This window comes from Maylandia zebra, linkage group LG13 (assembly GCF_041146795.1).
Source record: "Maylandia zebra isolate NMK-2024a linkage group LG13, Mzebra_GT3a, whole genome shotgun sequence".
NCBI lineage: Eukaryota > Metazoa > Chordata > Actinopteri > Cichliformes > Cichlidae > Maylandia > Maylandia zebra.
In genome coordinates, this window is record NC_135179.1 from 1,792,607 (window position 1) to 1,812,171 (window position 19,565).

The following is a 19,565-nucleotide window of genomic DNA, read 5'->3' on the forward strand; positions in this document are numbered from 1 at the left end:
TGAACGTTTACTGTTTATTTCTGTGTATTTACATCATCATTGCTTAACTGCACAGTTTGAGATTTCAGACTATAAATATGCTGAATTTAAGATGACATGAAGAAATAAAATAAAATCATTTAAAAGTTGGATCCATTGGTAACGAGAGAAAACCGCCCTCAGTGTCTCGGCGTCTTTCTTCCTCCAATCAGCAGCGGCACTGACTGCCGCACTGCTCCTGATTGGAGCAGAGCCTTCACCTGTACGTGACACCCCGCCCACCTCCCTCCTAATTCTTCTACTTCTTCTTCTCCTCCTGTCTCTGCTTTCTGTACGCTTCGTGGGCCTCTATGATCTCCTTGACAACGGACGGGTCGTCCAAAGTCGACACGTCGCCGAGATCCTCAGTTGTTTCCATGGCAACCTTCCTCAGGATCCGCCTCATGATCTTACCTGAGCGGGTCTTCGGCAGCCGCGTCACCACCTGACAGACAAGAGTGGCAAACTGAGCTCTGATTGGACGACATAGCTGAACGCCAGCAAATAATGTGATCAATAATATAATCAACCAACAAATTACAAATGAAGAAGACGAAAAACGTTTTGGTTTTGTAAAACGGACCGAAGCAGGAAACAATCAGAATATATGAATGTAAATATTCCAGATCACAGCTAAATATTTATGTAAATCTTCCTGTTTGTTGTTGTTTCTGGTACTTCCTGTTTCCTGCTGAGGGGTGTGGAGGCGAGTTCAGACACACACTGACCAGGAAGTGCTCGGGGACGGCGTATTTGGCGATCTTGGTGGCGACGAGGTCTCTGAGCTGCTGCAGCACGGCGGGAGCGTCATCACTGAGGTCCTCCTTTAAAACCACGAAGGCAAAAGGCACTGAGGGCACACACACACACACACACACACACACACACACACACACACACTCAGTGTAAACTTCGACAAACATCTGGAATCAGACCTAAATCTTCTGACTGGACAGTTGCACTGCCCCTCAGCACTCTGACTTGTTTCTCTACGTTTCTGACTCTGCCTGCAGACTCAGTGACGGCCCAGCAGGGGGCAGCAGAGTCTCATGCGCTCGATGTCATCATCATTAATAAAACCAATCAGGCTTTTTCATCTCTCCCCTTCCTTCCCTCCTTCCTCGTGTCCTTACCTTCTCCCTTGATGTCATGTGGGATTCCTATGACAGCTGTTTCTGGAACAGCTGGATGTTCGTCCTGCAGGGAAGAGCACATGCGTGTCAGCTGCTCGAAATCACAAATATTGAAGATGCACCTGTGGTATCCATATCAATCTCCTACGTCGCCTCGTTCTCGACTGATGGCTTCCACGTGATTTTCAGAAAACTTGACCTGTGACCTTGACCTCGGGGTCAGATCCTTCAAAATCCTTCAAATGTGCTCAAAGGTTTAAAGAGAGTAATACTCGGCACGTTTCTGAGGCCTGTGTGCGTCTCACCAGAGCGTCCTCGATCTCAGCCGTGCCGAGGCGGTGACCGCTCACATTGATGACATCATCCATGCGGCCCGTTATCTGGTAGAAACCGTCCTCTGAGCGGTAGGCTCCATCGCCGCTGAAGTAAAACCCTGAAATAAAAAAACGCGGCTCTCAGACGGTGACTCTACAAAACTACAGACGGCCAGGGTTTACGCTGTAGCACTGACCAGGATACGGTTTGAAATACGTGTCGACGAATCTCTGGTGGTCGCCGTAGATGCTCCGAGCAATCCCCGGCCATGGCTGACTGATGCACAGCGCTCCGGTGATGTCGTTACCTGACAGCTGCTCGCCCTGGTCAACAACAACACAACAGCAGGACACACAAACTGATGACAGAGGCCAGTTTAAAAGCAGCTGATAACATGTGCTTCTTTGCAGTCTATGCAGTTTTATTTCTCACAGCCAAAGAAGAAGGAAGTCAAATCTCGGCTCACCCTCAAAACTGAAAAGAGCCACACTTTAAAAAAACTAAAAACAACAAACATCACAACAAGCAGTTTGGTCAGTCTACAAGCTCTTGACATCGTTCAAAGAAGGTTAACAGACCGAAGACCACTCAAGTTATTTTTATTTGAATTATTTCCATTTCTCAACCTCGTAAACCTGCAGTTTCTCTAACCTCCAGCAGAGGCAGGAGTGATCCCCACAGACTCCCATGGTTACAGCCTGATACAGGAACCTGTTTTTTTACTGTATGAAGGACTAAAGTTTGCATTATTAGGGGCGTGGCCTCTCTGACTAACAGGTGGATGCTAGCTCCACCCTGAACTGGACCCGTGGAGCGTGTCTGTGCTGCTGGAGACTTTTTAATGTTATTGAACAATTTCCAGTAAACAACTCAGACACTCAGAAAATAGGGAACGGGTCCCCTCCAGTTCATTCTGCTCTCTAACGTCTCACGTCTCCACCCTGACAGCGACGCCACTGTAAGTGGTCCGGTTAAATCCCGGACAACCAGCGGCTAAACTCTGAGAGGATTGGAGTGAAAGTGACCTCGAGGATGAGGAGCTGAAGGAGGTCTAATCTAATTGAGTCCTCTCTGATGAAAAACCCTCAACATCCGCAGATTACGCCTCTTTAACGAGTGGATAATTAATTTGGAGACGTGGCGATCGGAGTCCGAAAGTCTGTTAATCAAAGCAAACAGATGCTGCGGCGCCGTCTTAATGGAGAGATTAAAGAGAGGGTGTCACTGGAAGGCTCGTCCATCTGAAGGTCTGAGCGCGGTTAATGAGACGCAGGATTGATGTGAGGCTGCAAACAGCTTCATCAGCAGGTCCGTCTCTGAACAGCTGCTTCATTCAGTACGTAATGATGCTTCCTGCTCCTCTCTGACTCTGACGGGACCATTGGCTCCAACATGGACTTCCTGTTTCATCATTAAAACGTTCGCTGAGGTCAGAGGTCACTCACAGGATGCTCACAGATGATCAGACCTGCGGAGCTGCCCCCTGCTGCTCATTGCAAACAGTTTTATCGTCACGCTTCATCTGAATCGATTCTGTTCTTTGTATGATGCTTCGAGTTCTGAAGGTCAACCGGGGTCACAGGTCACAGGTTCATGGGGCTCACGATGAGCCCACCTTAACCTCTTTGTTTGGGTTCTTAAAGACGCTTCCCCTCTCATGCCAGATACCTCCAGGTATGCAACCTGTAGTGTTGTCACCTCAGAGGTGGTCCCGAGACCCCCTCCCAGGTGACTGAGCCCCGACTCACACCTGGACCCATACGACCCTAACAGCTCCTCCCAGGCTGGAACACTGAAGTCTGTGTTTTATTTATCTGCCGCGTGACCCTTCAGCTCGTCACGCGTGCTCGTCTGATCGTTTCATTATAAGTGAGAGTTTCATGATAATCGCCTGTTTGAATTGTATTAGGCTGAACGTTAGCATGACTGGGGGCGTGGCCTCTTTGCCTGCCGGATGCATGGCAGTGTTAAGTCAACACAGGTACAATATAAAGAGCAGAGACAGCAGCTCACCTTCTCTCCCATCAGGACGGGCTGGATACCAAAAAACGGCCTCATGGCCATCGCTGGAACGATGGGCGCTCCTTCGTCAGCCGGGCGTGGGGCGATGCAGACTCCGCCGGTCTCTGGGGGGGACAGAAACATCACGCCGCTGTGAGGTTATCACAGAGGACACTGCTGATGCGTTCCATGCTTTCTACCCCCCGCCACCACCAGATGGCCTCAGAGGTCGCCTCTGACTGCAGCTTTAATTTCCTTTAATTTCTTAATTTATTGGGATTTTCCTCCTTTTAAGAGTCAGAAGCAGCTGGCAGAGAGTTTAAAGTCCGATTTAAAAACACACTCTCGGACACTCGGTGTCGTGATTGTCGAGGAATTAGGTCACACGCGCCCTGCTGTCGGTGATCCTGCACCGTCTCATCCCGGGGGGGGTTTCTGTGAGGCTGCAGGGGGGGTCGGGGCATAAAGTGTGCAGGATTTGATCTTAATTCATTTTCTGCAGAGCTGCAGATGTTCCGCTGCTAATCGTTCAAATTAGGGTAAAGGCTTCACTAAAGAGAGAATCAGACGGACTTAGAGTCGGATCAGCGCCACAAACAAAGAGACCAGAAAACTTCCAGGAATTAAACCCGACCGCCGACTCCACAGCAAACACCCAGGCACGCTGTTTTTAATTGAATTTGGTAACGTTTCCGTGAAATCAACGGTTGTGGAGCCGTCAGTGAAACAGTCAGCGAATTTCGTCCTTGTAAAGGCTGAAGGAATCAGTTCAGACGCTCTACGAATGACTTTCTGAGTTCTTGGAAATGAAACTTAATAATAAAGCTAGCGCATGTTTTCTAAATGTGTGAGCAACGATGCGATCAAGAATATTTCCAGTGTTTGTTGTCATAATTTCAGGACCCGCAGACGCTGCTCACACCTTCAAATCGTCGATTCAAACTGTAAATAAACAACGTGCCGTTTCCCTCTAAACCCTTGTGCAGCGAACGCCTCGGCTGTGACAGGGAACGCCCACTCGGCACACCTGTGTGTGCGACCTGGCCAGACCAGTCCTGCCTCTGGGCCGTCGAGCAGCAGAGACACACCTGAGCCCCATCGTTCTGCTGCTTCTCACAGCTGAGCTTAGGTAAGACTGAAGGCTTTATTTTTGCTACTGATCATTTTTATGAACCAACCAAAGGCCTGGAAACCCTGGCGCTATCGTTCATCGACGATTAGAAATCATGCAAAAGTCAGGTGAGCACTCGCTGATAACAGTGTGTGGCTGAGTCTCACCTGTCTGCCACCAGGTGTCCACTAAAGGGCACCGCCCCTCTCCCACAACACTGTGAAACCAGTGCCAGGCCTCGTGGTTAATGGGCTCTCCCACTGTAAACGCACACACACACACACGTTAGTACTTCTAAGTTTAATAATGAAACTCAGGTTATAAAACTAACTTTGTTGACATGTAGTGCGTAGATATTTCTCCCCAGAACACTCAGATCTGATATTTTGGCTGAAATCTGATAAAACCGTCCAACCTGATCCGAGCGTCCTCAGAGACGAGCGGTCGTACTTCTTCACCCAGCTCTCGCCGTACTTCAGAAGCAGTCGCAAAGCTGTCGGAGCGCCGTAAAACTGGCTGATCCTCAGACGCTCGACGGTTTCCCAGTACCTGCCTGAAGGAACCACAGAAACGAACATGTGGAAATATGAAATACAGAATACACGACATGCTTTCAGCTCAGTCACATGACGTTTCAGTCACAAGACGTTTCAGTCACATGACTGAGCTGAAAACATGCCGAGTATTAAAACTTTGTTTGAAACAGAGACACCAAACACCTGCAGTCAAAACCCAGGGGTAAAAAATCCACAGTAGTCTAACATTCATCACTCCATTAACATCCATCCATCCATCCATCCATCCATCTGCCCGCCATCCATCCATCCACCCATCATCCATCCATCCATCCAACCATCCACCCATCCACCCATCATCCATCCATCCATCCGCCCATCATCCATCTGCACGCCATCCATCCATCCATCCATATTCCAAATGTCCTTCTCCCCAGAAGCTCCTCCTCAGAGATCCTGATGTGTTCCCAGGCCAGATGAGATGCCTGAACCCCTGATGTGTGAACCACCGCAGCCGACAACCAAAGAGACCAGTACAGAGGAGCCGTTGTTCTACTCCAAGGCTCTCCCCGTTCATCATCTGACCAGGACGCCTCCTCGCTGATTTCCAATGGGCATCCCCAACAGGAATTAAAACTGCAGAAATACCCTGAAAGATTATGTATCGCACCTGGATACTGGAGCACCTCAGGGTCTTTACCTTACAACACCCTTCAGGTGAGTATTGTGATTTTATGCTATATAAATTAAATAAAATGTATTTAAAATAATTAAGAGGAATATAAACCACAGCTGGGGATTAAATGTCTGGAGTACTTACTAACACTTACACTTACTTCTGCACCTATCAAACAAGACCACAACATGACTATAAAATCACATTCACCTTGTGGCGCCTCTTTGAGGTCACAGATGTTTGAGAAAACAGAGGAAGTACGGTAATAAAACAATGGAGGTGCGATAAGCTGCCTGTGCAGGTAATAAAACACCTTTAATGAGTCACTAAAGCCTAGAACACCTGGTTGTACTTCCTTGAGGTCACCTGTGAGGAGAGGGCGGAGCTTCATGAGCTTCACGTGTTACTCTTACCTGGATTTGGATAAACAGGTGTGCTCTCAAACAGGACGGTGGTGGCGCCGTTGCACAGCGGGCCATACACCACGTAGCTGTGTCCCGTAATCCAGCCGACGTCTGCCACGCAGCCGAACACGTCGCCGTCCCGGTAATCAAACACGTGCTGTAACAATAAGGTCGGGGAAACCTGCAGTCAGCTGAGACTGAAGAAGTCACCTGGATGAGTGACGAAACGTTTCTCCCACAAAACGCTACGTCCAGATGAACAGAATCAACTTTTGGAGAATAAAGAATAAAGGATAATAGACACATTTGTTCTGTCATTTATGAGTAAATTTGGCACTTTTGGTGCTCCACATATAAACTGAGTGTGACACATTAAATGAAAAGTGTTTGTAGCTGAGCGGCTGAAGCAGCTGATCTGAAGCGTTTCAACCACAAACACCCCCCCCCTCCCCGATACACACACACATTAGTGCTCGTCGCTCCTTTTTCACATAAATCAGCTTTTGCTCTGTTTCACATCCAAACAACCAGCGAGCCAAAAACTCTGAGCCGCTAAGCAGCTTTAGAAATTAGCACTGATAAATATTTGGCAGACATGGAGGTGTGTGTGTGTGTGTGTGTGTGTGTGTGTCTGTGTGTGTGTGTGTGTGTGTGTGTGTCTGTGTCTGTGTGTGTGTGTGTGTGTGTGTCTGTGTCTGTGTCTGTGTGTGTGTGTGTGTGTGTGTCTGTGTGTGTGTGTGTGTGTGTGTGTGTGGGGGGGGGGGGTGTTATGTTTATATTCAATCATGAACAACAACATCAGGTCATCATGTGACACATGCAGAGGAAGCGGATGTCTCAATAAAGGCTAATTTAAAGCTTTTCAGAGGCAGGCTCGCTCTTCATCATCACCCTCTTCTTCCTCCTCGCCGGTGAGGCCTGTTATGTAATTGCTCTGCTTTGTCTTCAAGGACACAAACAGCCCATTCAAAAACACGAAACTTTATCAAACGTCCTGCCAGAGGAGGGTGAGGGAGGGAGGAGAACCCCCCCTGCCCCCCCCCCCCCACTGAGAACAACATCTCAGTTATTCTCAACTCTGCAAACATCGTTAGAACAGGTTTCAAATCGCTGACATAGAAATCATGCCTGCAGCCAATCAAAAGTTGGCACCTGACGCCAGAGAGGAGAACCTGCACTGACCTCTGCACCTGAACTCTGCCCTAAAGATTTTTGCCCTGGAAATATGAAATATCGTTCTCCTGCTGACGTTCCTCAGAACCTCCATACAGAACATTTTAGGAAGAGGACGAGTACCTGGAGTGTCAGGGATGCGTACAGCAGGTATCCCGCCTGTGTGTGGACGACGCCCTTCGGTTTGCCCGTGCTGCCCGACGTGTAGAGCAGGAAGAGGAGGTCCTCGCTGTCGAGAGCCTCGGGGGCACAGACGGCCGGCTGAGAGGACATCGCCTGCAACACGACACGGAGCTCAAACGCTGATCAACAATTCAATATTCAGATTGTATCGATAAAGTATCGATCTCACCTCCTCCAGCTGGACGTCCCTCTCTCCCATCACCACCGGCGTCTCAGTCCTCTGACAGACGAAGACGTGCTGGACGGAGGGACAGGTCTTTACCGCGGCGTCCACGGTGGCTTTGAGCTGGATGACCCGGCCTCCTCTCACACCTTCATTAAAGGTGATCACAGCTTTACAGCCAGCTGGAGAGCAGCAGAGGGACAGTTTGTCATGATTTAATGATGAAGTGGAGTTCCTCAGGGCTCAACCCCAGGTCCTCTTTCATTTCACTTTATTGCTTCTTTTAAAAGTTTCCCCGCGGTCACACTCAGGAGAATCAGTAAAGTCAGAGATCACTCCCAGGTGTTTGACATGTGACGTCACCTGATCTGTTACCTGAGGAGCACACACTGAGCACTTCTTCTTCTCTTGTATGACTTTAGAAACTCACTTTTCACTCGTCAAATGTTGTTATTCATTAACAGACGTTCCTCTGAGGGGTATTACAGTTAATCTGCTTTATGAATGGACTGTGAGTGTGTGTGTCACAGACACTGTTTGTGTGTCTGACGTTGTGAGCTGCCTCATTTTGTTTTTGTGGAATTTCATCTCATTTGAAAGTTTTACAGTTGAATCCGAGCCCTGAGCTGCTTCACAGATGTTGGTTGTAGAGAAAGTTTGATCCTGTCAGCTTTAAAATGTTCATTATTGTCACGATTACTAATATCATAATTCTCTGAATGTTTACATTTAAATGTGTTTTTGTGTCCGACAGTGAAAATCTGTCAACAGGAAGTCAAACTGTGGCTGAAAACGATCCAGAGTCAACCTTTGAACTGCATAAAAATATAAGAGTCTGGTGATAAAACGTTGCTGCGTCTGTGCCAGAGGTCGGAGGGCAGGTTGGCTCTGACTAAAGCGAGTGTGTTCTGCTGCTGGTTTTGGTTCATGTGAAGAAACTGTTGAAGTCCAGACAAACTTCCGCTCTCAGCTCACAATCTGCAGATAATCCCAGATTTAATGCAAAGGAGCATCAAATATGCAATAACAGAAAGTTGCACTGCCCTGTTTGCGCTTATTCAGCCATCAGCCACAGAGGACGCTGGAAGGAGGCAGGGATTGGCTGAAAAAATATGTTTTGGTAAATTTACCAGCAGCATGAGTCTGACGAGGATTTGCTTCTTAAATCTGCACCAAGAAAAAAACTGAGAAATAACTGCAGAAACTCAGAGAAACCCTAAAAAGATTCAGAGGACAGAAGAATCGCTGGTTTCCTCATTTCCTGCTGCTGTCGGTTCAAACGACCGTTGGGTTTTATTGCTACTCCTGAAACGCCACGCTTCACTGATTTGTTTCCAAAACACATCCCTGGACGGTGAGGCTGACCTCCACGTCCCTGAACCCTCCGCCTGCTGTCAGACCAGACGCACCACAAGCTAAAAATGACTCTGTGTGATTCTGCGGGAATCGAACAGTCAGAGCTTTAAATGTTCAGTCTTTGTGAGAGATTAGATCGCACAGAGAGCGTGGGGGACTGACATGCAGGAAATGGTCTGGCAGCATACAGGTCACCTGTTCAGCCAGGTGAGGTTCAGCAGCAGCCCACAGGGTAAAGGTTTAACATGACTCCATGTGTGAAATACAGCAGCGGATCTAGGATGCCCTCGGGAGCTTTGAATTAGGGTCTCATACGGTTTATTACCCGTGATCATCCCATGGTCACCGGTGAGCGGTGCAGGAGTCGACAACAATATAGACGTTAGGAGACCGACACTCGTACCGCCCGCTCTGATGGAAGGATCGAGGGAAGCTCAGGGTTCAGTCTCTAACCCTAGCCATACCCCGCCTCCTGACAGGGAACTTTTACCTATTTGGCATCATCGACAAATATGTGACCACAAAGGAACCGTGAGGCTGAAGAGACGCGATCTGAACGGGAACATGTTCTAGTTCATGAAGCTCTGTTGGTCTCACACACAGCCCGACGCGACTCATCACCTGCTTTGTTTCAGGTGCGTTCCACGTTCCTGCTGCGAACTTCTTCTCTGGTTTCTTCTTTGTTCAGTGACTGAATGTGGAGCAAACGACGCATCATCAGGAACCATCTCTGTGGTGATGAAGATGATGACCTCTGCCCACAGCAGAGGTCACATGATGACTTCATGCACTGCAGGCGTGCTTACACCGACGTTTCTAATAATGAGGTGTTTGAGATTTTCCTCGAGTGGCTGAGGAAAGGTCGCGATCCGGCCTTTCAAGCTGTGCTCCACATGCGTGCAGGTTAGTGACATCCATAGCTGGACTGGCCAGCAGCCCACCGGGCATTTGCCTGGTGGGCTGCTGGCGATTTTTTGTTTTTATGGGCCGATGGATTTTTTTTTATTTTTTATTTTTTATGAAGGGTATATATAATGAAAGGTGTTGGATTGGCCAATTGGTCATGAGCGACTCTGGGCTGGACCAATTACAGCCGAGGAGGCCGGATGCACCCGCCCCCTTGTTTAGCAATCACGTGATTTTCGCGCATTGCATGCCAGGAACTCGTGGCAAAACAATCCAAGTACCGCATCAAATGCAAGCATTTGCAGCACCGCAAAACGTTCATTCTCCGGTTCCAATACCTTCTTGTTTTTTCTTTGCCGCACAAAAAAGGAATGTACAAAACAAAAGGAGAACAATGCCGGTCCGTACAAAGACAGACTCGACGAAAAGACAAAGAAAAGATAGGAGGAAAAAATCAAAGGTTTGAAAGGGTCAGACCCTTACGAGCACACAGAGGGACAAAAGACGTTAGCGTGCTGCCCAACTTTCACCACGCTCAGATTTATAATCATACGGTTCTTGGAGTGAGTGCATACACTCATGAAGTTTAGTAACTTCAGGTCACTGCAACAAGCCCAGGTACAGTTTACCGACGGATGGGTGCAGGACCTTGAAATGCACCGTGTAGAACGAAAGACCATCGTACGAACAAAGGTAAGTTTACCGGTCTCACAAATCGTCGTCATAAATACACATTCCTTAACCGTTTATTAATAGGACCTTTGAGCTCAACGGTAATTAATTAGCAGTGGAAATAATTTCTGGTAGCATCACAGAAATGTAGCAGTGACAATAATACTGTATGCTGTAATCGTACTGGACAATTAGTGATACAAAACAACTGTTTTATCCTGTGAATAAAAGTATATGTTTTTGTCAATGTACCATAATAACAGAAGCGAAACACAATATTGTGTCAGGACAATTCACTATTTATGCACAATAAATAAAGGAGCATAGCGCGACAATTTCTGTTCAGCGCCAGACTTGCTTGTAACCTATATCACCAATTATGTTAAGAAAAATGACGCATTAACTACAACAGCAGACTGACCTTTGTGGAAATGCTTGGAGCAGACTAACCTGTGAGCTGGAGTGTTCTGAGACGTTATATTTGGTATATCCAGACCATCCGTCGGCTCTTACTTCGGAAACATGGCTTAAAACATTTCTCTTCAACGACGTAATCCGATTAAAAAAAAAACGATCGGCTTCCCGTGGCTGTCATGCGACCGGCTGTTGCAGTTAATAATACAACAGCTTCTTGCCATTTTTTGTTTCTTTTTATCGCTGTGTAACTGAGTTCAATTGAAAGCCTGCGTGCGCTAGTACCTCTTGCCACAAGTTCCCAGAATCCTTTGCGGTTTTACCCCTGAATGACGTCACATTTTCAATCTTTATCCTGGTGGGCCGGTCTCTAGTCAAAATGCCCGGGCCGATTTTTTGTCCCAGTCCAGCCTTGGTGACATCTATCAGGTTTCCTCTGGTCTGTGGAACAGGTAAGGACTGCTGAATCTGTAAGTTTGCTCAGAGGAATCGTGCAGTGCGTTCTTGGTTCATGTTGTGGATCAAATCATTACTCCCTCAGTGTGTCAGCGTTCCTAACATGAATGAATGAAGCACCTTTACATGTCTGTTTGTTGGTGATCTGCACCTGCTGAAACAACTTTAACATCCATTTTCACCTCACCTCCTCAAAGCTCATCTTTCCTTAGAGACCCAAAGAATTCATCATAATGAAAATATCAATAACAACAATGACTTCTGTGTGTTTCGTCTCTTTGGCAGGAATGAATTTTCTGAGGGGCTGACATCAGAGGGCTGATGATGATGATGAAAGAGGTGTACTCACCATCTTGGATCCTTCCTGCTAGAGCATCAGAGCTGAATCCGGCAAACACCACGGTGTGCACCGCACCGATACGGGCACACGCCAACATGGCTGCCACCGCCAGCGGAGACACGGGCATATAAATGGCCACTCGGTCACCTTTGTTGATCCCGTGACTCTTCAGGGCGTTGGCAAGGCGGCAAGTTGTCTCCAGCAGCTCCCTGCAGGTCAGACAGAGTGAGGATGATGAAGGTGGCTGATTATTTCCAGCTTTGTGTATTTATTCTCAAAGGGAAGAGTGGCTTTGCATGACTCGTAGTTTGAAATAATCCTTCTTTGCCTGAGTTCATCATCCGTCTAAAACCAGCTGCTTTAGCTCCTCCCCTTACATGAAACAGGACTAATCAGACAGCAGGACATGGGAGGAAACAATTAACAGCTGGTGAGAACCATCACCTGATGAGAGCTGAACCTGTGTCATGTTCAATGGCGCCACTCCGTGCATACCTGTGCTTGGTGTGGCTGTGTCAATGTCACCTCCAAAACACTAGTTGGCAGTGGAGTTCCTGTCTTCAGAAAGGATATCAGAAGGAGAGGCTGGAAACGGGAGATAACTAACTTGGAGGCACCTAACCAAAGGCCAATCACTCACAACAGGCTATTACATTTGCAGACAGGTGTAGGTTAGGGTGGTGCAGGTTCAGGTGTGGCTACGACATAACGAAGGAGTATGACTCCCACCGTGACCGTTCTGAAAGCTGAACCTGTAAATTCGAGTGCAGCACCCTAAAAATATCCGGTCTTTAAGTGATGACGTATGAACCCTGGGTCCAAACTGCTCTGTTTATTAAGGCTGTTGTGTTTTTAACATGTTTTCATGTTTTGTATCTTGTTCTGTTTAATCTGAACAAGCCACTAAAAACAGTCAGTGATCACTGTCGGCCTCTGTTTTTATCACCACTGTTCATTTTAAAGCTCAGTTTTAAACCCTTATGATGTAACTACAGCCCAGCCCATGCAGCAGTATATGAATGACTAACCTCGTATTGTGGATGGATTATCTCAGTTGTTCTCCTGACTGAAGTTTGGTCCGTTTACAGCATCCTGCCATGTGATTACATTTGTTCCTGACCACCGAGAACACTCACAGTAACTTTTATCAAGTGGAAAATTGTTAGCGTTCATCCTCCAGCTTCACTGTGTTTATGCTAACATAGCTGTGTCGCTAGCGGTCACGTAGCACATCATTATATACCAGCTAGCCCAACTTCAGTAACCCTACAGACGTCACTGCTGTTTAGTTTTCTGTCTTCCTTTATGTTGAAAGTGACAGCAGAGCTGTACGTTTTAACTTTTCATAAAGAACATGCTATATCATGTTTAGGTGGAAACTAGCGAGCTAACGTCCTGCTAACTTCTATCCATCCATCGATCCATTTTCTTCTGCTTCTCCGGGGCCGGGTCGCGGGGGCAGCAGCCCAAGCAGAGAAGCCCAGACCTCCCTTTCCCCAGCCACCTCCTGCGTCCGGAGTGAGGCGGGAAAGAAAGTGCGAGAGAGAGGGTGAGAGAAAAAAAACCCCCACTGCTCGCATCATTCACTTCAAAGAGTGAACGAGTCGGCTCTCAGAGCCGTTTCGTTCGCGACCAACACATCACTAGTCGCAGGACGTTTTGGGACACAGCTCTAGAGTCATTGTGGTTACTTCCTGTTTTACTTTGAAGGTTAATCTTCTGTTGTGCATCCTTCTAGTTTTACATCCTGCCTGGTGTTTCTTGCTGTGTAATCTTTGTTCACTTCGAGATGATGTTATTCCAGTTGGACTTTGCTGTGTTTGGATTTGGTTATCTCCTTTGGTTAGCTCCCATGCTGTTGGCGGAGAGACTCTAAGCTGAATATATCAATCAGACCATCACAGCTGTAACTGAAACCCTGCAAAGTGAAGCTGCTGACAGCTGAGGTTTCTGGAGCCAGGTGAAGATGCACAGCAGAAACACCTGCTCCACCTTTACGTTGCTCCAACACCTCTGTGGCTTTGCTGCGTGCTGATAAGATAAAGAGCGGTGTCATCTGCATAGAGGGAGGTCATGGCTTGATTTCTATCAGTACAGCTGATTAAATGATAACAGGTGTTCTTACCTGTAGGTGACCTTCACCTCAGTGCCGGGTTCATCTTGTTCCCAGATCAGAGCCACTCGGTCCGGATGTTTTTCCACGTGGACATCCAGGCAGTTCACTGACAGACAGACAGCGACTCAAACTGAAGCTTCAACAAACTAAACTTTTTATCAAACATAAAAATCAGATTCAGATCACACAGTGCTCACACAGATTTACACAGATCTGTGAACAACATCTGAGAGTCATGGGTCTTTGTTTTTGTAGAAAATGTTTCAGATCTTTGAGTTCAGCTCATGATAAATGGGAGCAAAAATAAAAGTGTTGAGTTTTTGTTCAGCACCAGGAGAATAAGCTTTAAACATTTCATGCACTGTCCCAGTATCTCCGATCATTTCCAGGTCCCTTGTTATCATTTAGCAGACTGGTGACTCCAAACGTGAGCAGAAACAGCACAAAGTGAACCTTTTAAAGCCAAAAATACAAACGTGTCACAGACAAGGCAGCTGCAAAAACTCGAGGCTGGACACAAATGAGGACGGCAAACAGAGACAACGGCACGGGGAGACTGAGCCTATTTATACAAGAGACCCAAAGAAAACCCAGAACCAACACAAAACAGGACGGCACTGACCACAGAGACCCAAAACCCCCACAAGGGAAGGCTGCGAACTACAGGGAATAAACCCTGGAAATACGCGGAGCTAAAGAGCAGTGACGAATGTGGAAATCAAACTCAACTAAAACCAGAGCAGAACGCAAGTTCACAACCTCAGAACTCTCTAACGCTCTACGACCTGAGGCACCTGTTAGTCAAAGAGGCCACACCCCTAATAGTCAGTCCTACATGCTACACCTGTAGAGGTGTTATGGGGGTAAATTATCTACAGAAACCAGAAATGTTTGTGTATCAGGCTGTGAATATGTTGACTCACCGCTGCCTCTGCTGGACACTAGAAAAACTGCAGGTTTAAGGCTTTCTTTTTCAGCCCTGGATGGCTCAATGCAGCTCCAGAATTCAGAATCCAGAATTCCTCCTCACGGCTGCTTAGTCCCGTCAGCAGCTACAGGAACGTCTGATGGAGGTCTGAAGGTTACGCACTGATAGATTTACAGACCGGTCTGACTCTGAGTGCTCCCAGAGTCTCAGAGATGGTGTTTGTGGTGAAAATCACACCGCCAATATTTCACTTTGCTCACTTTGCTTCTGGATTTTAAGCCACGGAGGTGGATTTCATACAGAAACTGACTGAATAAAATACGATTAATTCTACTAAGCAAACGTTTGAAGCTGAGGAAACAAATGTTTCTCTTCATTGTTTAATAATCTTTAAGAAGACAGGATTCAAGCCAGTGTGCCAAACATCATCACACTCCTATATTTACTCGTTTTATCTCATCAGGTTTCAGTTTATCGTGAAACCTTCAAATCCTGCAGCTGCACCTGTGTCCTCTATCCCTCGTGTTTTGTGGCGTCAGCATCTCTCAGATCCTCTAATGACTAATTCTGTATCTGATGCAAAGTGCTGCAAACACATCGTGTGATGCAGAGCGTCTTCATTTATGTTCTGATTGAACATTAATCTGAAAATGGGCTTAAACCTGCAGATCCTGTCACGCAGCAGCTTTACAAAGTCATTTATGTAACAAAGAGCAGGAACAGAAAAGAAAAGCATCCAATCAGATTGGAGAGAAATCCTCCAGCCGGCATTATTGGAATATTATTGGATTATTATTGGATTATTATTGGATTATCATGAGAGAGAGAAAAACAACAGAGGAGGATAAAGAGAGAAACGCAGTCAGGTCACACCCTGCAGAGAGGAAGATACTCAGTAAACCATTAGTATTGTAATTACTCACAGCACTGTCTCAGTTACTTACTGTCATGTGTTTACACACTAACATGCACACAGTAAGATAACATATGAAACTTCCAGTCTGATCGCTGACTCTTATTTAACCCAATAAACAAACAGTCCACTGACTAAATCTTGATTTCTATCAAATCGTATCAATAAAGATCAACAAGCACAGCAGTGACAGCAACAATAACCTCTGCTGCAAACACTGAAGCAGAAACATCTGAACATCAGAAACAGCCAGCTCCTCCCCCTGCCCCTGCAGGTGTGTTACTGATCAGGTGAAGTGGCTTTATTGTAATTTTGACCGTGTGCAGTGGTTCAGTACACAGTGAACTGAGACAGAGTTCCTCCAACACCCTGGTGCAGACAATCAGCACGGGACTGCATGAAGTGCAAATGTGCAAAAACACAACAACAGTGCAACATTAGACACAAGCGTGCAATAGAAATGTGCAAAAGACTGAGCAGAATGTAACTGTGTCAGTCCAGTCACGGAGTGTTCAGGAGTCTGACGATTTGGGGGAAGAAGCTGTTCCTCGGTGAGGGGTGTGTGGCGTCCTCCATGATGCTGGTGGCTTTGCAGATGGAGCAGGTGTGATAGGTGTCTGTGATGGAGGGAAGAGAGGCTCCAATGATCTTCTCAGCTGCGCTCACTATCCGTTGTAGAGCATTGTGATCCGATACGGTGCAGTTACCATTCAGACAGTGATGCAGCTGCTCAGGACGCTCTCGATAGTCGCTCTGCAGAAGGTGGTGAGAATGGCAGGAGGGAGATGGGCTTCCCTCAGCTTCCTCAGGAAGTAGAGACGCTGCTGGGGCTTCTTAGTTATGGAGCTGGTGTTGAGGGACCAGGAGAGGTTCTCTACCAGGTGGACACCAAGGAATCTGGTGCTCTTGACGACCTCCGCAGAGGATCCATCGATGTTCAGTGGACAGTGATCTCTCCGTGCTTTCCTGAAGTCAACAATCATCTCTTTTGTTTTGTCCACATTCAGAGACAGGTTGTTGACTCGACACCAGTCTGTCAGCTGTTGCGCCTCCTCTCTGTATGCTGACTCGTTCTTGCTGATGAGATCCACCACAGTCGCTCAGTGTGGTGGTGTTGGAGATGCTGTTGATCCAGATTGTCTGAGGCCTCTGCGTCAGGATCCAGGTGCAGAGAGAGGTGTTCAGGCCCAGCAGGCTCAGTTTAACAATCAGGTGCTGAGGAATGATTGTGCTGAAGTCTATGAACAGCATTCATCAGGTGTCTTATTGACAGGTGTATTACTGACATGTGGGCTTGAGCTGAGCTTCAGGGGTCACCAGTTTCTGCAGTTATGGTCTGAAACATAATCAGGTGACAGTAAAGGTGACCTTTGACCTGTTGAATATAAAACGGCACCACTTGAGGGTATGATCCGGTTTGGATGAAGTCCAGGTGAGTGTGTGCAGAATCAGAGGCCGAACTGAGAGCTCTCGCTGTGTTATCAGCCATGCACATTCCTCCAGACCACGCCTCCTCCTTGTGCCAACAGCTCATTATCAGCTCAGTCAGCAGCAGTGGCTCCGCCCAGCGACATGGAAGTAATGGGTGTGGTAAAAAAACGGAAACAAACGACCACATGAGGAGATGTGCGTATTCATAAAAAGGTGAATACATGATGAGAAGCCTGCGGCACAGGACTGAACTTTGCCTTCATTTTATGATCATTATATGTACTCACATGCATTAACACAGAAACAGACACGCCCACATGATCCCTAACATGCGTTTGTTTAAAAGGATTCATTCATGTGCAAAAACACATGACTGTCTGCATGAATAAAGCTTGGTCTGAAAGCAGAGCCATTATTAACCTTTAAATGTGTTTCGGTCCGAGCCACAGAACAAACGGACACATTTCTGAATGACGTCTGGTGAGTTTTTTCTGGCCTCATTAGGAGCCGCCGTACAAACACTCAGACGGGCCAGAGCTTTAAACTGTGACTGATCAGCAACAAAAGAACACCCCCATCACACCCCCACCATCATTACACCAGCAGCTCCGACTGTGAGACTGTGAGGTTTCAAACTGAGCTCAGGCCTCAATGATCAAACTGCGTGACAACAAAACCTTCATTTAGCCTCTTCATCAGAGCTGCAGACCCACAGAGTCCTTTACATTTCCTGCAGGCTTTATTTTTTCACTAAAGCATCAAACACAGTCCAGAGAAAATCAAGGTACAAAACTACTGACTTATACTTAATCAGATAAAACATTTAAACACATCAGTAAATGTACTTAAAGCAAGCAAGCAATTTATTTATATAGCACTTTCAGATCAGCCCCCAGCTGAACACAAAGTGCTGAACACTTGACATGCCAAAAGTGATACATTGAACATGTTAAAGAATAAGAAAAAAAAATAATAATAATATTAATATATGTATTAAAATGGAAAATAAAATGATTATTAAAATGTCATTTAAAATAATAAAATTAGCACAAATAGCAAAAACAATAATAAAATAGCATAGAAAATGACGATGAGCATTACATTTAAAACAATAAAATCAGGGTCAGACTGTGTCATAAGCCAAGGAGTAAAAACAGAAGGGCTGCTAGCTGCAGCAGCACCGTTGTTACTGATTGATGGGAGATTAGTGTGGAAACAGCGGAAGTTAAAAAAGGTGAAAATCTGACTGAAGTTTGGCTCCGTTCGGCTTTTTCTTCATTACAAACTTTGACTGAAGCGCACAAACAGCCGCACACACAGGCGAGCAAAATCAGGCACATTTTGAATGAAGTCTGGTGCAGACACTGGCTCCCCGCACAGAGGAGTTCAGGGCTCCTGCGCTCAGTATCGATCACTGATTAATAACAGTTATCAGCGTGTTATTGACTGGCACGCGCAGGAAACGTGACCGACTCTCCGACAGCGGGAAGTTTGACTGAGCACGACGGAGGAACTCGGATTAAATATCGGGATCGATCAGGTTATTGATCGACGGGAAACTCACCGGACACGTTGAGCTTTCCTCCCAGGAACCAGCCGATCCTCCCGCTGCTCAGGTCGCAATCCCGGACCCGGTGGAACGGTTCCACCCAGCGGAGCCTGTCGGCGGCGGCGGCCCCCCAGAACCGATCCGGGTCCGTGACGGAGAGGCGGTACAGGTCCCCGTGGGAGAGCCGGGACAGCTCGGTGCTCCAGGTCCCGGGGGCAGGAGCGTGAGGCTGGTAGGACAGACACCTGCTGGGTCCCGGAGCCCTGCGGCGGCTCAGCGCGGCCCAGAAGAGCCCGGACCCCCTGCTGCGCGCGGCCATGGCGATCCTGAGCGGTCAGCTGTGAGACCGGAACACCTCCGCTCCTCAGAGCCGGCCCCTCGGCCCTCCCACCCCTCAGGTGTGTCCAGGTGCAGCAGGTATGGAGGAACAGTAGTGCCGAGTTTCGGTGCTCCAGCATCCGTTATGAACATAATTATACCTGAAGTCTGAGTTTTGGATTGAAGAGTTAAAATGAAATTCTGAACTTATTTTTGTAAAAAAAATTAAATAAAAAATGAATTCACTCATTATTACTTATTATTTTAGAGAGTTTGTCTCATATTTATTCAGAAACATGTAATAAAAATATGTTTGCATTTTTAATCCCGTAATGATGTTTTTTATATTACATTTAAATTAAAGTCAGAACGTCAACTTTAATCTTTCTGTGAAGGTTCTCAGTCATCCAGGTCATCGTAGTCAAAGGAGCTTGCAAAGAAAAGCGTCTGGACTTCTTTAAGTTACTTGAAGAC

At 46.8% G+C, this 19,565-nt stretch overlaps 1 protein-coding gene across 2 annotated transcripts; it reads right to left on the reverse strand.

Annotated features, from left to right (window-relative positions):
• Positions 1 to 19,560, reverse strand: acss1 (acyl-CoA synthetase short chain family member 1). Of its 2 annotated transcripts, none has more exons than XM_004575298.3 (14): positions 18,789 to 19,560; positions 13,962 to 14,058; positions 11,846 to 12,045; positions 7,699 to 7,874; positions 7,470 to 7,622; positions 6,183 to 6,330; positions 4,994 to 5,131; positions 4,746 to 4,838; positions 3,480 to 3,592; positions 1,663 to 1,789; positions 1,457 to 1,584; positions 1,152 to 1,215; positions 747 to 868; positions 1 to 463 (listed from the first exon to the last, which is right to left on the reverse strand). In XM_004575298.3, exons 1-14 carry the CDS (start codon positions 19,090 to 19,092, stop codon positions 278 to 280), a joined length of 2,049 nt encoding a protein of 682 aa, XP_004575355.2. In that variant the 5' UTR covers positions 19,093 to 19,560; the 3' UTR covers positions 1 to 277. The 2 variants fall into 2 exon arrangements, with proteins under 2 accessions (XP_004575355.2, XP_076747484.1); XM_076891369.1 differs by lacking the exon at positions 18,789 to 19,560 and adding an exon at positions 14,575 to 14,730.
• Positions 19,561 to 19,565: the final 5 nt, after the last annotated feature.

Bases quoted from the DNA above. Each gene is read 5' to 3' on its own strand.
- acss1 (XM_004575298.3), bottom strand. From the start codon at position 19,092: ATGGCCGCGCGCAGCAGGGGGTCCGGGCTCTTCTGGGCCGCGCTGAGC. The intron at 7,875-11,845 runs GTGAGTACACCT...GCTGCTCTCCAG, and splicing joins AGCAGGAAGGATCCAAGATG to CTGGCTGTAAAGCTGTGATC. The intron at 1,585-1,662 runs GTCAGTGCTACA...TTTTTATTTCAG, and splicing joins GTATTTCAAACCGTATCCTG to GGTTTTACTTCAGCGGCGAT.